This window comes from Ceratotherium simum, chromosome 15 (assembly GCF_057802395.1).
Source record: "Ceratotherium simum simum isolate JZ-2026a chromosome 15, ASM5780239v1, whole genome shotgun sequence".
NCBI lineage: Eukaryota > Metazoa > Chordata > Mammalia > Perissodactyla > Rhinocerotidae > Ceratotherium > Ceratotherium simum.
Genome location: NC_141914.1, coordinates 18,012,306 through 18,029,675, shown reverse-complemented (window position 1 = coordinate 18,029,675; position 17,370 = coordinate 18,012,306). Strand labels below are relative to the sequence as shown.

At 40.5% G+C, this 17,370-nt stretch overlaps 1 protein-coding gene across 4 annotated transcripts in view; it reads left to right on the top strand.

The window, feature by feature from the left end:
- LSAMP (limbic system associated membrane protein) overlaps nucleotides 1–17,370 on the top strand; it is a 603,037-nt gene that overhangs the window by 545,694 nt on the left and 39,973 nt on the right. For all 4 annotated transcript variants that reach the window (XM_014792226.2, XM_004436551.3, XM_087439642.1 and 1 more), the window contains exon 4: nucleotides 9,279–9,413. In XM_014792226.2, the coding sequence (XP_014647712.1) occupies nucleotides 9,279–9,413 (135 nt within the window). The remainder of the gene's footprint in view (nucleotides 1–9,278; nucleotides 9,414–17,370) is intronic.

The window sequence follows — 17,370 nt, the reverse complement described above, 5'->3', positions numbered from 1 at the left end:
GATTTGGGGGTGAGCCCAAACGAGGTCACTGCAACATCGGGGCCTGTAATGAAAGGGCGGAGGGCCAGATGGGGTTATCGCCTGCTTTGTTTTAATAACCTTTCAAAGGCTTCTGTGGCAGCCACAAAACTATGCCTAGCAGTCCTTCCATGGTGCAACTGCTCTGCTGAGTTTAACACATTCACTTACAAAATGCCAATTGATTTATGTGACTCTTGAAAACAGCAACCACTGCTCTCATCTCTCTTGATATTTAATCCTCAGCCATGGCAGAATTGTTAATGACAGGTGGCGTTAATACCCCTACAGTTCTGAAGACAACAGTGAAAGATCTTGGTGTTGTTGCCTCTAACCAACAACTCTAATCTCTGCCTCGCCTCCTTCTTAGGAAATAGTCTAGAAAACAATCAACACCTGCAGAGATTTTTACTTCTATTTTATTCAAAGGACTCTTCTAAGTATTTAGTTTTTTCTTTTTTTTTTTTTTCAGTTTTACCTCTTTTCCTCTTCTTCCTCATACCTCTGGGATAATAAAATAAACCAAGACAGTGAGTCCTTGCTTTATGACATCATGCTATGTCATACAAATGTTCTGTAGTCCCTGCTGTAGTGGTTTGAATTACCACCAATGTATGTATTGCACATGTAATCCACGTTTAGCCCAGTCTCTTAGCAACTCCATATTTCTGAGTGCCTATGGAATGTACTCCCCAGGATGTTCCAAGAAAACCTGATCATGAAACCATGATCTTGACACCATGTCAAGAACAGAACTCATTATCTTCACTCCAAAATTAGCACTCCTTCCTAATTTCCCGAGTGGTATCAACTGCATTCAAACCCAGGAAGCCACTAGCTTTCAACGTACACGTTGCAATTAGAATACATTTCTTCATACCCAAGAAAATTCAAGTGGACTAAACGAGACCACAGGGTACTTGAGGGTCCAAGTATGTGGCACACAATCCATTCTCTTGCCCTCACAGACTTTGCCACTCTTTCGCATTAAGCCCAGATTCTGCCTCAGAATCCTTCTCACCATCATGCTCTAGGATGCCACTGCCAATTAGTCAGGACTGATGATGGCTATTTGACATCCTCGAAGAACCATCTACACTTTCACAGCAGTTCTCAGGGTGGCTTATCACAGTACATGTTAGGACTCAGTGCCAAGAAACTAGTACCAAATGTAAGTGGTATTGATATACAAAGGACTTTAAAGAAATAGAATTTCCATGGGATCGCATGCTTACACACCACGTTTTCTCTATGAAAAAAAGAAAGAAAGGAGGGAAGGAAGGAAGGAAGGAGGGAGGGAGGGACGGAAGGAAGGAAGGAACGAACGAACGAACGAAGAAAGAATCAAATTATAAAAAATGCCATTATATTTAGTGGTTAAGTTCAGCACGCTTTGCTTTGGTGGCATGGGTTCATGGGTTCAGATCCCAAGTGTGGACCTACACCACTCGTCAGCCATGCTGTGGTGGCGACCCACATACAAAATAGAGGAAGACTGGCACAGATGTTAACTCAGGGCTAATCTTCCTTAAGCAAAAAAAGAGGAAGATTGGCCACAGATGTTAGCCCAGGGTGACTCTTCCTCAGCAGGAAAAAAAAAGCCATTTTACTCTGTGCTTTGTGGGTGCCAGAAGGCTCCACTGTATCTTCATTGAGACGCAGAGGTACCGAATATTGCAAATGCAGAGTCTTTACACCACCCCTCACACCTACTGTATGTCCTGCTGTCACATCCCGCTGCTCATTCCTCCTGCATGGAGAACTCTATTTCAGGCAAGCTAACCAGATTGCCACACCCTTTTATAATTTGCCAGCTCTGATTCTCTCCACTTGTGTTTTTCAACTTCCTGAAAACCCTCTTCTCCCAGTAAGTCTTTCCTTTTTTTTTTTTAATTTTTTGTTTATTGCAGTAACATTGGTTTATAACATTGTATAAATTTCAGGTGTACATCATTATACTTCTATTTCTGCATAGATTACATCATGTTCACCACCCAAATACTAATTACAACCCATCACCACACACCTGTGCCGAATTATCCCTTTTGCCCTCCTCCCTCCCCCCTTCCCCTCTGCTAACCACCAATCTAATCTCTGTCTCTAGGTGTTTGTTTATTGTTGTTGTTATCTACTAATTAATGAAGGAAATCATATGGTATTTGACCTTCCGCCTCTGACTTATTTCACTTTGCATAATACCCTCAATGTCCATCCATGTTGTCACAAATGGCTGGATTTCATCATTTCTTATGGCTGAGTAGTATTCCATTGTGTATTTATACCACATCTTCTTTACCCATTCGTCCCTTGATGGGCACTTAGGTTGCTTCCAAGTCTTGGGTATTGTGAATAATGCTGCAATGAACACAGGGGTGCATGTATCTTTATGCATTGGTGTTTTCAAATATGATAAGTCCATTCTACGCTGTTCCTGTAACTCCTTTGCTGGCTATTGGCATTTGTGTGCACCAGTGGCTTCATATTGCTATTGGAGAGGCCTCTATAAATAAATGGGTGGGGCTAAACTTTTAAATACCAACTTTCTTTCTCATTTATTGCATTGTTTGATTCTCTCAATGAGGAAGTTAAGTGTAAAAACCTTACAGAAGCTGAAGGCTGTCTCTTTACTTTCTTTTTTATCTATAACGGAACTGCATTGCTTTGGAAATTCCCCTAGTGTCCCATTCCCAATCTCCCAGTTTATACTCAGAAGACAGTAATAGAGCAGATTCTGAGAGCTAAGAATTCAGCTAATCTAACATCTCCCAGCACTCTAATGATAAAAGTAGTCATGCCTAACTGGGAACATGGGATCCAAAAGTCAACAGAGGTGGTTCAAACCTCAGCTCTCCTTTAATAACATTGTAAACTTGGGCAAGTTCTTTAGGGGTCCTCTCTAAACCTGGGTTCCTTTGTTTCCTCATCTGTAAGCAATCTCAATGGTATTGTGAATTAAATAAGATAATACCTGAGTCACTTAGCACAGTGCCTAGCATGTGTTTATTAAGTGATAGCACCTTCAACAGTCACTCTGCAATATTTCTTGAGCACTCCAGCATCCAGCATCGTGCTGCACATAGGGGTACAATGAAGAGCAAAACCAGATGTGATCCCTGCAATGGAAGATTAGCTATTGTCAATACAATTCCCCTTCAGAGAACTAAACACAGGGGATCCTAATTTCAAGCCTAGCACTTAGAAGAGCAGAACTGTTTCTAAAAACTGACACCAAGTAGGGGGTAATAGCTAAGTATGAGTACAACAACAGAATGTCATGGCCCAGGACTGAAAAGGATGTGTGGATGACAGGTTCTGGTTGGATGCTGAGCTCAAACTATATCAGCTAGCTGATTGTTTGTGTGTGTGAAAGCAAAAATACAAACCATAATGAATTGGATCTCTCTGGATGCCAGGAAAAATAATGGCAGGGTGTTCTTCTTCATTTGGCTCATGCTCATTCATAGAGCCAACGCCAGTTGTGAATCTTTCCTGGCGTTGAGCTTGCCTCTGGTTTCTGGGTACTAACTACACCCTTTGGGGCTGCAGAAGGCATGGGGCCAATTTGCGTAATCCACACCCTGTTGTGTCTTACTATTCAAATAGGAAACATTTCTACAGCAGGGTAACCAAGCCTTTCCCTTCCGTGTAGCTCAAATATCTTAATAGTCAAATGCCTCTTTCTCTAGAGAACTCTCTCTTCTTTCATTTCTATTCCTCTAACTCTTCTTTAAAATCATCTTCATTGTATCACTTCTCTCAGTTTTTTCCCCCCTCATTCTCTTCAGTGCATTGTTCTTCCCTGTGTCTCCTTCTCCTGTGATTGCTGCTTCTGGCAACTATGTCCGCCCTCCACCCCTGCCTTCTTTCCACCACGGATCATTTACCACTCTTCATCCCTCCCTTGATGGGTGATGAGAGATGGGGATGAGAATTCGTTTCAACCTTTGGAGAGAAACACTGTCAAACACTAAAGGATCTCTCAGATGGGATGTGAAGCGGAGAAACAAAAACTTCAAAGAATCTGGAGAGAGACATGGCTGGAAATATAAACAGAACCCCATCGCAGGCATTTTTTCTAGATTTTTTGTGTTTCTTTCTCTCTTCCTCTTTTTTAGCATGTTTGTGTAGAACGTGATGTACAAAAAAAGTAGGGAAGGAAGCAAAAGCAGGAACAGGTGAGTATATCCTTAGGAAAAAAAAAAAGAAAACATGAAATGTGCTATAAGAACAGAAGAACAGAAACTTGTTACGGCTTTTGAAGTGAGCACAGGAAATTTCAAATGGCATCATTGATTCTCGATCCTTTTTTCTTTTCTTTTTAGAGGTAGAAGTTCATAGCTTGCTTTTGCTCACCCTCTTCACTCCCCTTTCCAACTATAAACCCACACAAACACACACGTCCATACACACATACCCTGCAAGACAAGTTCCGTTTCTTTGCTTTTTATTAAACTGTATATGTATTTGTATTTATAGCTAATGTGTTTACAGCCACTTACTTGTAAATACTCAAATTTAGGTGAGTAAAGGGAATTTCAACCCCATTTCAAGCTCACCTTCCCTTCTGTGAAAGAATAATCTACAGAGATGTTATAAGACTCTTCTCAGAATAGTGAAAAAAACATGACTCATCCATTTCCTAACATGTAAGAATCCCTGGAATTCTACATTTTTAAAGTCACAAAACACTCAAATTTAATACATTTCCTGAATGTTATTGCCTGTATCTCAAATAAAGGAAAAGAAAGACAGATATCATAATGATTATTAGGGTGTAGTCTTTTTTTTTTTATTCCAAATAGGGCACTGGCTGTCATGTCCTGGGGAATTTTCAGGAATAGACCGGCTCTGTTTAGCGAGCAAATATTTGGGTGTTAGTGAATTTGTGTGCTGTTGCCTAAAAGTTAGAGTGAATGATTACATGTAAATAAATAGCTGTTTGCATGTATGGGAGTAGGGGAGAGGGGGGTGGGGGTGTGAGGAGAGAAAGGGAGAAAGAGAGAGAAGATCCATGGAAATACATTTAATTTCAAATGGCTGCTTGCTTTCAAATGCTTGGTTGACCTTGGAAATCTAAATAAATCAACATTTTGAATGTGAACTCTACAAGTTTCACCAAAGCTCAGTGCTCTGAAGGCACTATACTCAGAAGGTAGCACCTGGCATACTTTAATTGGAGTTATTCCTGGCTGATTTGCCTTTACATTAGGGAACACAGAAGAGAATACGTTCCTCCTACCATTGGCGCTAGGCCCTTCTTCCTGACTTATGAAGAAATATTAAAAGAACTAATATGTACAACTTGAGTAAACAATGACTAAGAGGGGATATGCTAATTATGTGCCAGAGTTGAAAGGTGCATATGCTAAGGATGATGGGGAGTTATTTAGCCTGGTAGTGAATATTGCCAGGAGACACAAAAGCACATTAAGCTAAGGGAGGTTTAAACTAAACACCAGATCTCAGAATAAATATAACACTCAGCGATGTGAGCAAGCTTGTGGAAATAGGTTGAGATGTTTAAAATGCCAAAATATTGAAATTTGCATTTCAAGTAAACATTTATACAAGGGCAGAAAATAATAGATAGGAATGAGAGAAAAGTCCACATTGTAGCCACAGGGCTTTATTCCACCAGAGAACTTAGCAACAGCTTAAGTGTCACGTTCTGGACTGAGAGTCTTCTCAAGGTTGAGAAAGTAAAGAGAAACGGTGACAGGACATGTGGGTTGAGAGCAGCTAGTCAGAGTGAACTGAAAGAATGAGAGAAAAGGTGCCTTGATGGGGACAGACACATTGGGGCAAGGGGGAGGAGCTAGAGGATCTGAATGCATTTTAGAATTCTGTGACTCAAGGTTAACATGGTGTATTCCATCTCTTGAAACAAGAAACTGCGGTTGATCAGATGAAAGGAATGGCATTATGCCTGTTTCCACCGGGGGCTCTGTTGGTGTCTCTACACTTTTTTCTGAAACAATAACTGCACACAGCAGATATATCCTTAGGACATGGCCAGAGATGCCCCATGCAGCCTTTCAACAGCAGAGTACTCAGCACACCCTTTCTTCCCTAGTAAAAGGGTACTTGGTTAGGATCATTAAAAGGGAGTGGATTTATACAGCAACTTCTCTTACAGAAGTTCTTAGCCATCTTTCAATACTTTGTTCTCTTAAGCTATATGACGTATTGAATCTGACTCTAGTTTCTGCTTGTGTTTCTTAATTCAGTTCAGCTAACTCAATACACATTTATTAAGTAATCTGTGCCAAACCCCGTGCTGGTTCATGGGGATATTGCAAGTAAGACATGGTCCTTGAGGAATTTACAATCTGGTTCTTTGGCTTTCTAGCAAGAGAAAAGTTCCCTTTTCCTCTCAAATCACTGTAGAATAATGAGAAATGTTCAAGTGAAGTAGGAGAGAGAATGCATTGTGGGCAAAGTCTCCTGTGGGTGCAAGAAAAATAGACCAGCAAGAAGTTCCAGGAAGTATAAGAGTTTCAACTGGAGGATCAAAGGGGTAGAAGAAGAATGACAAGAAGAAGGGCTCAGAGATGTTATTTACTATTTTAAAATCTTGTCAAGCTTGTTGGATGAGGGAAGACCATCTATTTTCTCTTGCCTATGTGTGGTTTGCACCTTGAGACTCCTCCATCTGATGAAACAGCTGTGTACATTGTGTGCTGGAGCGAGGCAGCCATCAGAGTGGAGGAGAGCTATCATGGGAAAAGCAAGATCTTTCTGCCTATGGGGGAGAGGGGGGCGCACTTAATCGAAAACTCCTCCTTCATCCTCAGGTAGTATTAGGGGAAATTCTTCCTAGAGATGTGGGATTGAAAATTCATCCCATGATGACCTGTTTTATTATCTGCTTCTCAGGAAAAAACGAGATTATTAATATCTACATTGGCATATAAGAATCCCAGGTCCAAAACCCAATAAATATTACTTTATTTTCTCCAGTTCTTCTTAATGTTTACTCTCATAGGTGCCATCTTCCCAAACTGGTAGGGCCTCAGTTGATGCTGCTAAAAATCATCTTTCCTTCTCCTGGAACTGGTTTAAATCTTTCGAATATTCAAAATGCAAGGTAGGGATCCATTACTACCATATCTAGATATTTTATGGGAATTGAAAATAATTTAGTGTTGTTAACGATCTCCAAGAAGACTATACTTGTTCCCTCTTTGTTCTACTGACAATTGCTTAAGTAGGAATAAGGTTGATGAATGTGGGGGTGGGGCAGAAATCCTAAACCATTCTGAAATCATCTTTAACTGTTTCTTCATTATAATCCACCATTATTCTCAAAATCAATAATGCTGTCTTACTGTAAATCCCACCTTTGCATTCCAGATTTCTAATGAGCCTATACCTATTTTGGCCTGCAATTGTCAAAGTTGCCATTTGGCTTCAGGGTATTTATATTTAGCTAGAAGATTCTTAGCATCAATTAGTTGGCATGATTCTCAGTCCATAGTTGCAAGTTGCAGGAAAGATCTTTTTTTTCCTCCAAGTCCTAATTCTCCTCAGCTAATCCAATAAAGTGGACTATTACCCTTTCTAAGGTTTCTGTTTACTTTCCTACCACATTCTACTTCTGTGGCATGTGAAGTAACGTCTGACTACTTGCCTGAATGTGGAGAAGAAAAAAGGCAAAAACACAGACAGGAAAATAAATTATCCTTTTATAAATAATATGCAGCTATATACTTATAGATTAATTCTAAAACATTTTCAGTAGAAGCATGTGCTAGATAATATGCAGGACTCCAGAACCAAATAATTGTATATAACTATTGCCTTTTTGTTGTTGGTATTGCAAAGTTTCCTCAGAACTAATGATAGTGACAATTGACAGAAGACTTGAAGCTTGGAGTATTCGTGACAGTTGTGTTATAGAATGTTATCAAAGAGGCCCTTTGTTCTATTGGGAGCCTAGTTAACAGGCTTAGCTGACATATTTAGACAGTGAATTTGTCTCTGTGCTCACTGTCTGTTATGTTGATTTGGCCATCAGGGAATTTGCAGAAAGGGAAAACAGTTTGTGGCATTTGAGCAGAGCTATTAATTGGTACCATTTAGTGTAGGATGACTAGAAGCAAGATTTCTTCATGGTGGCAAGACTGTTCTTTTGCACCCTCCCCAGCTGCTCTATCCTAACTCAACAGCAATGGGGTTTTGTAAGTTGGGGTGAGGGGTATTCAATTTAGCTAAAGTCCAAGCTCTTCCCCCTGCTCAACCCCTTTTCCTCTTCATCTTCTCTTTCCCCTTTTCTTTTCCCTCCCCCTCTACTTCCCCTTACTTTCTCTCTTTCTCTCTCTCGCACTCTCTCTCAGAAGAAAATCATTTAATCAATTATACTCTACATAAGGGGAATTAAACAAGCCTGCCTGTCTTGAGATTTCTTAACTAAAATGGACATATCTAACTTTGTGGAACTTTCCAAAAAGGGCCTCCAGACCCCTAATCCCACCTGGTTAAGCCAATGCTATTTAGCTCCCTATCCCTTCCCCCATTGACACAGTCTATCACAAAATGCACCACCAGCAGCACATTCTCATGGATCTGGTCCACGGCCTGAAAGCCTCAATGATGATGTAGTTTGACACTGAACCAGGAAACCATAACTACAAGACGGGGTTTAGAACATGAGCTTTGTGTACAGTATTCCACATAATCTGGGGGAAAAGAGTGACAGTTTCTCAAAAGGAAGCCATTTGTCCTAATAACAACTTTTTGAAAGAGTGCTTTGCAGCATGGTATAGTTGATGATATTAGTGCTTCAAAGGTAGCCCCTCCAAGTCCTTTAAAACTTGTATGTTCCTCCCCCCAACTCCCTCTTTGTTCTAAGCCCTTAACCAATAAAGCTGGGTGTAGATATATAAACACTCTGGCTTCTTGACTCTCAGTCAGGACAACTTCAAAGTGGGAAATGTGCCGTCCCCAGAGCTCCCTGAGGGATTGAGGCAAGTTGCCCTCTGTGGGACGTCACCTGGCTTTGCACCCTCACTTGCCTTCTTTCTCTTCCAGGTCCCATCTTCCCACTCTGCTACCAGTTTTTCCTGAGAACGCTTCCTCCTTAATCACTTTCACATGACTTTTTGTCTTGGCTTCTGCTTCTGTGGAACCTGACCTCAGACAAGCACATTGTCAAATTATTGAAAAGCCATGTAGATTTATTGCTTCTAAAAAGAAAAAAGAGGTGATCTGCTGCATATTTTAAACTTTAAAAACCAATCATGCAAACCTCTATTTTTCAGGAAGAGAATTTGAAGGAGAAGAAGAATATCTGGAGATCCTCGGCATCACCAGGGAGCAGTCAGGCAAATATGAGTGCAAAGCTGCCAATGAGGTTTCCTCGGCGGACGTCAAACAAGTCAAGGTCACTGTGAACTGTGAGTATGGCAGGAGCCAGCAGGTGCTGTGTGCTCAGGACCCACCTCTACCTCCAGCTAGCTGTAAAGATCCTGGTAGCAAAGGAACATTGCATTTCAAGCAGATGCCCCTCTAGTCAGGGATGCACATTTGTACATTGGACACATCCAAGGGCAGGAGTTGGTCTTTGAATTTGATAAATCAACTCTACCAACTCTAAATATAAGCCATAATGCATTTAACAACACACTCTGTCTGTTACTCAGACTACAGAATTAAGAAAACATGATCAGACAGCACTAGCATTTCTGGCAATCACTATTCTGGTCTTTGAGGAGACCAAGGTCATACCACTTTGGAAAAAGCAACAATTCATACCTGCTTTAACTGGAATTTCCATCTTAATGCATTGTTTGTCAGAAGGGAATAATCCAAGATCATATTTTATCCTCTGCTATTTAATTGGCCTTGGGAATAAATTCAAGCCACTGTGGTCGGATACCCTGGGTTCCCAATGGTTACAGGGATACTTGATAAGTTAATTTTGGTTATCTATTTGTCCCAAAGTATGGGCATTAGAAAGGAAAATTTCACTAAGATGCATAGGTAAGTGGGCATACTTTGAACTCCTCAGATGAAAGGATCCTTAGATGTAGTTCAAAAGATGGGGGGCAGGGCAGATCCATATGATGTGTGTCACCCAGCAAAGGAATAAAGAGAATTCGCTTATCCTGTTCAGTTAGGAGTGACTTTCCACATCATTCAAATTCAAGTTCCCACATCACACAGTTGTGGCTAGTGGCAGGGACAAAGGATGTCCTGACAGTTCTTCCTTCTTATATCTTTAACACATACATACACACACACAAATATGCATCTTACACACACACGTACACACATATGCACATATAACACACGTATACATGTGCACATGGGCACACAAACACACATGCACAGACATTTTAACCCATATTTGAAAATATGCTTTTGACTGTGATGAGTTACTTTGCTTTTCCAAAGTGACACAGAAAGCGAGGGTAAGAAAAAGGATCCAGACTCCAGCCAGTTTGATTCTAAATCCCATGCTCTCAGGAGAACGAGGAAGAGAAGGAGGAGTTTTCAATTCTTAGTACCTACTATGTGCCACACTGGATTAAGGGGTTTACATTTGTCATTTAGTCCTCATAGTAAACTCATGAGATAAACATCATTAGTCTGACTTGAAAAGTTTGGAAACTGAGGCATAGAGAGCCGAGGAGACTTGCCTTAGGTGCCCCATCTATGGTGGGCCGCACTGCTTCCTGTGGCCTTGCTCCAGCCTTGCAGCCTTCTGAAACAGACAGCGAAGTCTCCTTCACACCATACCCAGGAGAATCCAACACATAGGACTCTGCCCTAGACATTTAGGGCACTCATCTCCCAGAAGCAGGGGGCTGCAGTTCACGAGCTCTGAAGTCCTTTTATCCTATAGCTGTCTGCGAACTTTTTGTAATAGAGTTTTGAAATGCCAGTATTACTATTCTTTTCCAGTACTGGGTGTGTTTCAAAGACACATTAATGATCTCAATGTTATAAAATGCTTTAGGACCTTTTTTCCACATGAAAGGCAATTTCTCCGGGTGTTTATATAAGTTTATAATTAGGTTAGTTAGCTTCTTTTATGTACACACAGCCATGCCATCATCTTCCACCTCTTGTCTGACTTTTGGAGTTAAAATTTCATTTTCTCTTAATTGACCTTCATCTTAATTAGATTTCTGAAAGTCCAGTCATGGAGTACATAGAAAATATTTATGCTTCCATTGTGTGAAACATCAAAGTGGTCTGCATTGCAGATGGTTCCCAAGATCAAAGTCAGACGCCTGGGCCCTATTATTATTATCGTAATTAGTCTGACATTGCTCCTTCCTGACTGTCCCCAAAATGTAACTTAGAACAGAAGAAAATACTGATAATTTTCAAGGAAAATGCTTTTATGAAAATGTGAGCTTTTCCTAGTGATGAGTGAACCACAGAAGAATGTGAACAGAACCTTGAGATTCTAAAAAGACACCTCATAACAAATTATGTGGAAATATGTAATAAGCTTAGTCAAATATCCGGTATGTCCTAACCAGCAGCACCTAGCACATCCCTGACTTTATAAAAATTGCTCAGTAAATGTTTACTGAATGAATAGGCGAAAAACCCACAGGTAAACTCTGTCCTCTCAACATTTCTCCAAACTTTGCAAATGATATTAGTCACAAATCAGGAGGTATATTCTAATATCTATTTCCTTAGGAATCACCTTTTTACCAACACTTCATAAGCTGTGTTTGTGTTATATTAAAACAATCAGCCATTGCACCTGTTGTCCTGTTCAAACAATTCGTCGTACTTAAATGTGGTTTTATTAAGTAGATGAAGTCTCTGAGATTAAATTACAGAACCAGGTCTAGCTAGCAAAACTCATTCATACTGAGAAATATCCAGGATCACCTTTGTCACTTCATCTAAGCCTGCCTACTAAGAAAATGTCCCTTTATTTAAACTGATTCCTTTTCCTTTTCAAAACACAGGGTTTAGAATTAGGTCAGGGGATCTGAATGGCTAAGATAATTAATTGCTGAATAGTTTATTGTAATGAAACAGACCCTGAGTACCACTTTAAAATATATCCCAGTGCCGGTAATTTTCTCCTACCAGCATGTCATTTACTCAGTTGTCAACAGATATTTGTTGCAGGGCACTGAGAAGCAAGAGCCGTAAACAAGAGAGACATAACAGTTTCTCCTGTTTAGCTCACAAGCTGGATTCTCCGGTCTCTCCTTTTTATTTCTCTTGGATAATCCCTCTCCACAGTTGATCTACAGCATTGCACATAGTCATTTGACATGCCAAGTCTATTTTCTAAGTGGTAGGAGGTCCAGGAGTTTACAGAAGCTAAATTATTGATCTGAAATCTCTTCTACTAAATAAACTTAATAAAATTCTGTACAATAGACAGGATTTCTGATTTCTTGTACCTTACTTATAGAATAGCTGCTAATTTCTTCCAGATATCAGCCTTTGGGACAACTGTCCTTTCATTACAGGTTCTAGGTGAAATCTCTCAATTTCAGTTCTTACAGTGCACTAAAAGTAGCTACTTAGTGGTTTGTCTCATCCTAGCGCCCAGTGTCTCAAGGATAGGATCTAGTGCATAGCAAATGTTCAATAAATATAGGCTATTAATTTTATTTGGGCTCCCATTATACTAGACTCTTTTCCTATTTCTGGAGAAATTCTTCTGCCCCCAGCTCTCAAGCCTGCCCCCCGCCGTAGTGACCAGCCAATATTCCTACCTTCTGCCTTCCCACAGCTATCTCTCCAACTAGGTTAACATCGTCACTCTTTATCACTTTTTTTCCCTCTACTTGTCTCTCTTTGAACTCAGCTCTGCCTTCACCCTGGTGTCCAGAGCTAACCAACCCAGCATAGATGCTGGGAGACATGGGATGCTGGCATTTCTAAAGCTCACCCTTACATTTGATAGCCATTTATTTAAAGGAAGCAGAGGTTACCTGCCATAGAATCCACAGTTGGGACTGGAGAAATCTGTTGTCTCCAGATAATATATATGTATTTTAACTGGACTCTTCAGTGCTTTGATTCAAAAATCACCTAATAATGAAACCTTAGGAAAATAACTGCTCAATATGGAACCAGACTGGCTACCTTCTCTAGCTATTCATAGCTATACCTATCCATTCTCCATGCCAACTGTTTGTTTCTTCTTGTATTTGGGATGGTTGTCAGTAAAGACCCATCCTAATGCTTATGAATCTATTATGGGATCTTCAACGGAAATACTCAGTACGAATCCAGACTACTGCAATTATCTACCATAACTTTGCAATGTGAAAAAGAACCATAATTTTCTGAGTATCTTCAGAATATCAAAACTATGCTGAAGATTTTGTATGATTCACTGTAATCATCACACTGACAGTAGCCAACCAAAGAGGGAGGTGTATTGATCCTGGTCTGCCCCCACGAGGAGGAGGATTTACTTTATCGCTGACATTGTTTTGTATGTTTGGTTTAGTATTGCTGGTACATGGTGTTTAAGAAAAAAGACAACTTTGAGTCAGTTTTTTTTATTGTTTCTAAATTCTCTAGAGACAATGCCTTTCTTATTGCCTGCATTCTCTGCCCCCACCCCATTAGTCTACCATTGCACACTAACCCTGGGAGATAATCGAATCATCCTCACGCAGAGAGGATAAAAATAAAGCTCGGAGAATGTAAGCATTCTCTGCCACAAAATCAAAGAACAGGTGAATAATAGAGTTGGGACTCCAACCCAACCCGAGCCTAACTCCAAAGCCCTCTTTCTTTTCAAGACACCACGTGAATAATAGCAATAAAAATAATAACTGTAATCACTTCAGGTGTTAAATTAAATCTCATATACGTGATTTCATTTGATCTTTACATTAAACCTGGGAGACAGGTAGGCAGGTGTCATCGTCTACATTCATAGGTGAGCAGCTCCGGGAAGTCAACATGTCATCCCCAGGAGGTGACAACCTAAGTGGCATAGGCAGAAATTGAGCCCACATCCCCTGATTTCTAATGTGGGTTTATATCCACTATGTCACTGCATATTGTGCCATTTTTGGTACCCTGTAATAGCAGGGATATGTAGCAGTTACCTCTCAAGCTACCATCATGCTCCCCTAAATGGTATTTTTCCTTGTTAGGCATTCACTTCTCTCTAAAGGAACTCATTCATATGGAAGCACAGAGATCTTCAGAGCATGGGCTTTGGAACATGGGTTCAAATCTAGACTCCATCAAATGCTGACTATGTGAATTTGGACACGTTAGTAACCCTCTGTAGATCTGTGTTCTCATTCACAAAATGAGGTTAATAATCCTTGCCTCCTAGGGCTACTGTTTGGGTGAAGAGAATGTCTAAAGCCTAGTAGAGTGCTGACACATGGTAAATGCCTATAAATTGAATCCTTTATTAAGAATTTTGTTGTTTTATACTATTATTCCAAATAGGAGGAAGATTAAATGAATTACATTCTGTTTTCTAGAACAATGTCATTGTTATCTTATTCATTTTAATTGAAAGAGTCTTGTTATTGGTGATATAAGAAGAAGAAAGCCCTTATTAATATTTTCAGAACCCAGAATTTTGAAGTAATAAAAGCTGGAAGGGTCCTTTGACAATCGTAAGCTATTCCAAAGTCACATAAAGAATAACAATGGACGTCCATGCAGCATTTTGGTAAGCCACATTTTCACTGTAAACATATTTTGAGCAAGGACATCTATTATTTTAACTACACTAGGCATGGTGAAATATGATTTGCAATAATTTCCTTAGCCTCACCTATACAGAATTCATTACAAATGAATTTTGAAATGTTCATTTCAATAAGCCATGAATGAACAGACCTGCACCATTGTGTCATTTGAGAAATATTAGAAACATCGAGCTCTTCATACATTTATCATTATCTGTGAATTTACCCTGGTATGAGAAACTTCCTGGGTTTTCAAGAAGAGAAGCAAATATTTGGCCTTTGTTATTGACCAGTATCATCCTGTCCCAAGACTAATGCACTTTAAAAGTGTTCAACCCTAGGGGCCGGCCCCATGGTGTAGTAGTTAAGTGCGCGCATTCCGCTGCTGGGGGCCAGGGTTTGGATCCCGGGCGCACACTGAGGCACCACTTGTCAGGCCATGCTGTGGCGGCATCCTATATAAAGTGTAGGAAGATAGACACAGATGTTAGCCCAGGGCCAGTCTTCCTCAGCAAAAAGAGGAGGATTGGCATGGATATTAGCTCAGGGCTGATCTTTCTCACACACACACTAAAAAGGGTTCAACCCTAGTTCACTGCCACCTTTCCCGTACTGGCATCTCTGAGGAGCTAATAAATAGCTTACTACTTAGCTATTCAGCCTCTGAACAAATTGAGAAATAAGTAAAGGAGACATATGGGAGGCCCAATTGCTCCCATTGTTAAAGATCAAGATGGTTAGAGGGAGTAGCTTAGTGTGGTCAACTTACCTCCCCAAATGTGGCAGCCCAGGGCTGGGGTAGGCATGCCCACATAAGACTGGGAAGGAAAGAGCCTGAGTCAGACTTCAGTATGAAGAAGCAGAGAGGAACCTTTGTTCCCTGCCAAAAACTTGGTCCCAAAAGGAAGAAGGGGAAGAGATGAGCCAAACAAACCCAGTTTGTTCTTCCCAAAATTTTCAGTCATAAAAAAATCATTCCTTCCTTCTGGGTCCCAGGGCAAGGAGATATACTAAATAAGCTCCTGCCACATAAAAGGAAACATCTAGAGTGAGGAAGAACTCTGCCATAAAATAGGGATCAGTATTCCTGGTCCCATGGTGAAGGGGCTGGAAGGCATCGCCATGGCCTTATTATGTTGAGGTGCCACAGCTATGAGTGCCAGAGGTGGAGGATGGGAAGTGTGGAATCTTGCCCAAGTAAAGACTGGTTTAGCAAAGCGGTAGTCATCATTAAGGACTTGTCACTCATAACCACGTGGATCCAGAAAATCACAAATACTGGTTAAAATTCATTTTATAAATTGAGAAATTGAACAAACCAATAGAATCACAAGCAGAATTATCTCTCTGACCAACATGCTTTGTGGCGTCACTGGCTGCTTAAGAACCTGATACAGGAGCTGGCCTGGTGGTGTAGTGGTTAAGTTCATGTACTCTGCTTCAGCGACCCAGGGTTTGGATCCTGGGCGTGGACCTACACACTGCTTATCAAGCCAAGATGTGGTGGCATCCCATATGCAAAGTAGAGGAAAAGTGGCACAGGTGTTAGCTCAGGGACCATCTTCCTCAAGCAAAAAGAGGGAGAAAGGCAATAGATGTTATCTCAGGGCCAATCTTCCTCACCACCACCACCAACAACAACAACAACAATCCAAAATATAAAATACAAAAAAATAATAACCTGATACAGTAAAGAGGTGAGGACGGTAAACTAATATTTATTCAGTGTTTTACTGTTTGTCACCTATCTCTCTTCTTATGTATCTTATCTCAGTGGATGGCATCACTTGGATGCGCAAGCCAGACACTGGTGTTATCAAGCCAGACTCCTCCTTTCCGTCACCCTTCACATCTGATCTTGTTGATTCTGAGGCTTCCTGTCTCTCAATCTCAAACCTGTCCATTCTCTTCTAGTCCCTTTATCACAAACCTAGTGCAGCCTATCTCTGGATTCCTTCCACAATCTCCAAATGGACCTCCCTGCCTTTGGTTCCAACATTTTATAGTTGAGGAAATTGAAGTTATGTGACTCTAGACAAAGTACTAAACTCTCTAATGAGGAAGGACCCTGAGGGACAGAGCCTGGATTTGAGCCCAGGTCTATCAAACTTTAAATCCAAGCTCTTAACCTCTATTCAATGCCCCATCCCTATACAAATACCTTCCCACCAACACCACTACTACCAATTATTGCATTATCCTTTGAACTAATGTGCTCTAATGATCTATATAACCAATCATACAAAGAAAGAATTTTAAATGGTACTTTGGTGATCGTTTTAAGCTAACTCTGTCTTTTAAAAGATGAGAAAGAAAAAGCTCAAACTGGTGCAGACACTTGTTCAGATCAGAGTTCTGGTTAAGAGAAGAGTCCAAATCAGACCTCAGATTTCCTATTTCTGACCGCTAATCCTGACTCCTAGCCCATAGGCTAGATAAATGAGTTAGAATTTTGAAAGTTAGCAATTTAAGGGTTAAATGAGTTATGAGTATGAAAATATACTTCAGTCATAATGATACCAACTGCCCATTTGTGAAGAATGGGCAGTTTTCACTAGCATTGGTATTTTTTTAAAGCTGGAAGGGACGCTATAGGTCACTAAAGTGTGGTTCCCTCATGTTATAGGTAATAAGACAAAGGCTCAGAAAGACAGTGTGTGATGGCAGGTCTGCACAACCAAACTGAAATCAAACT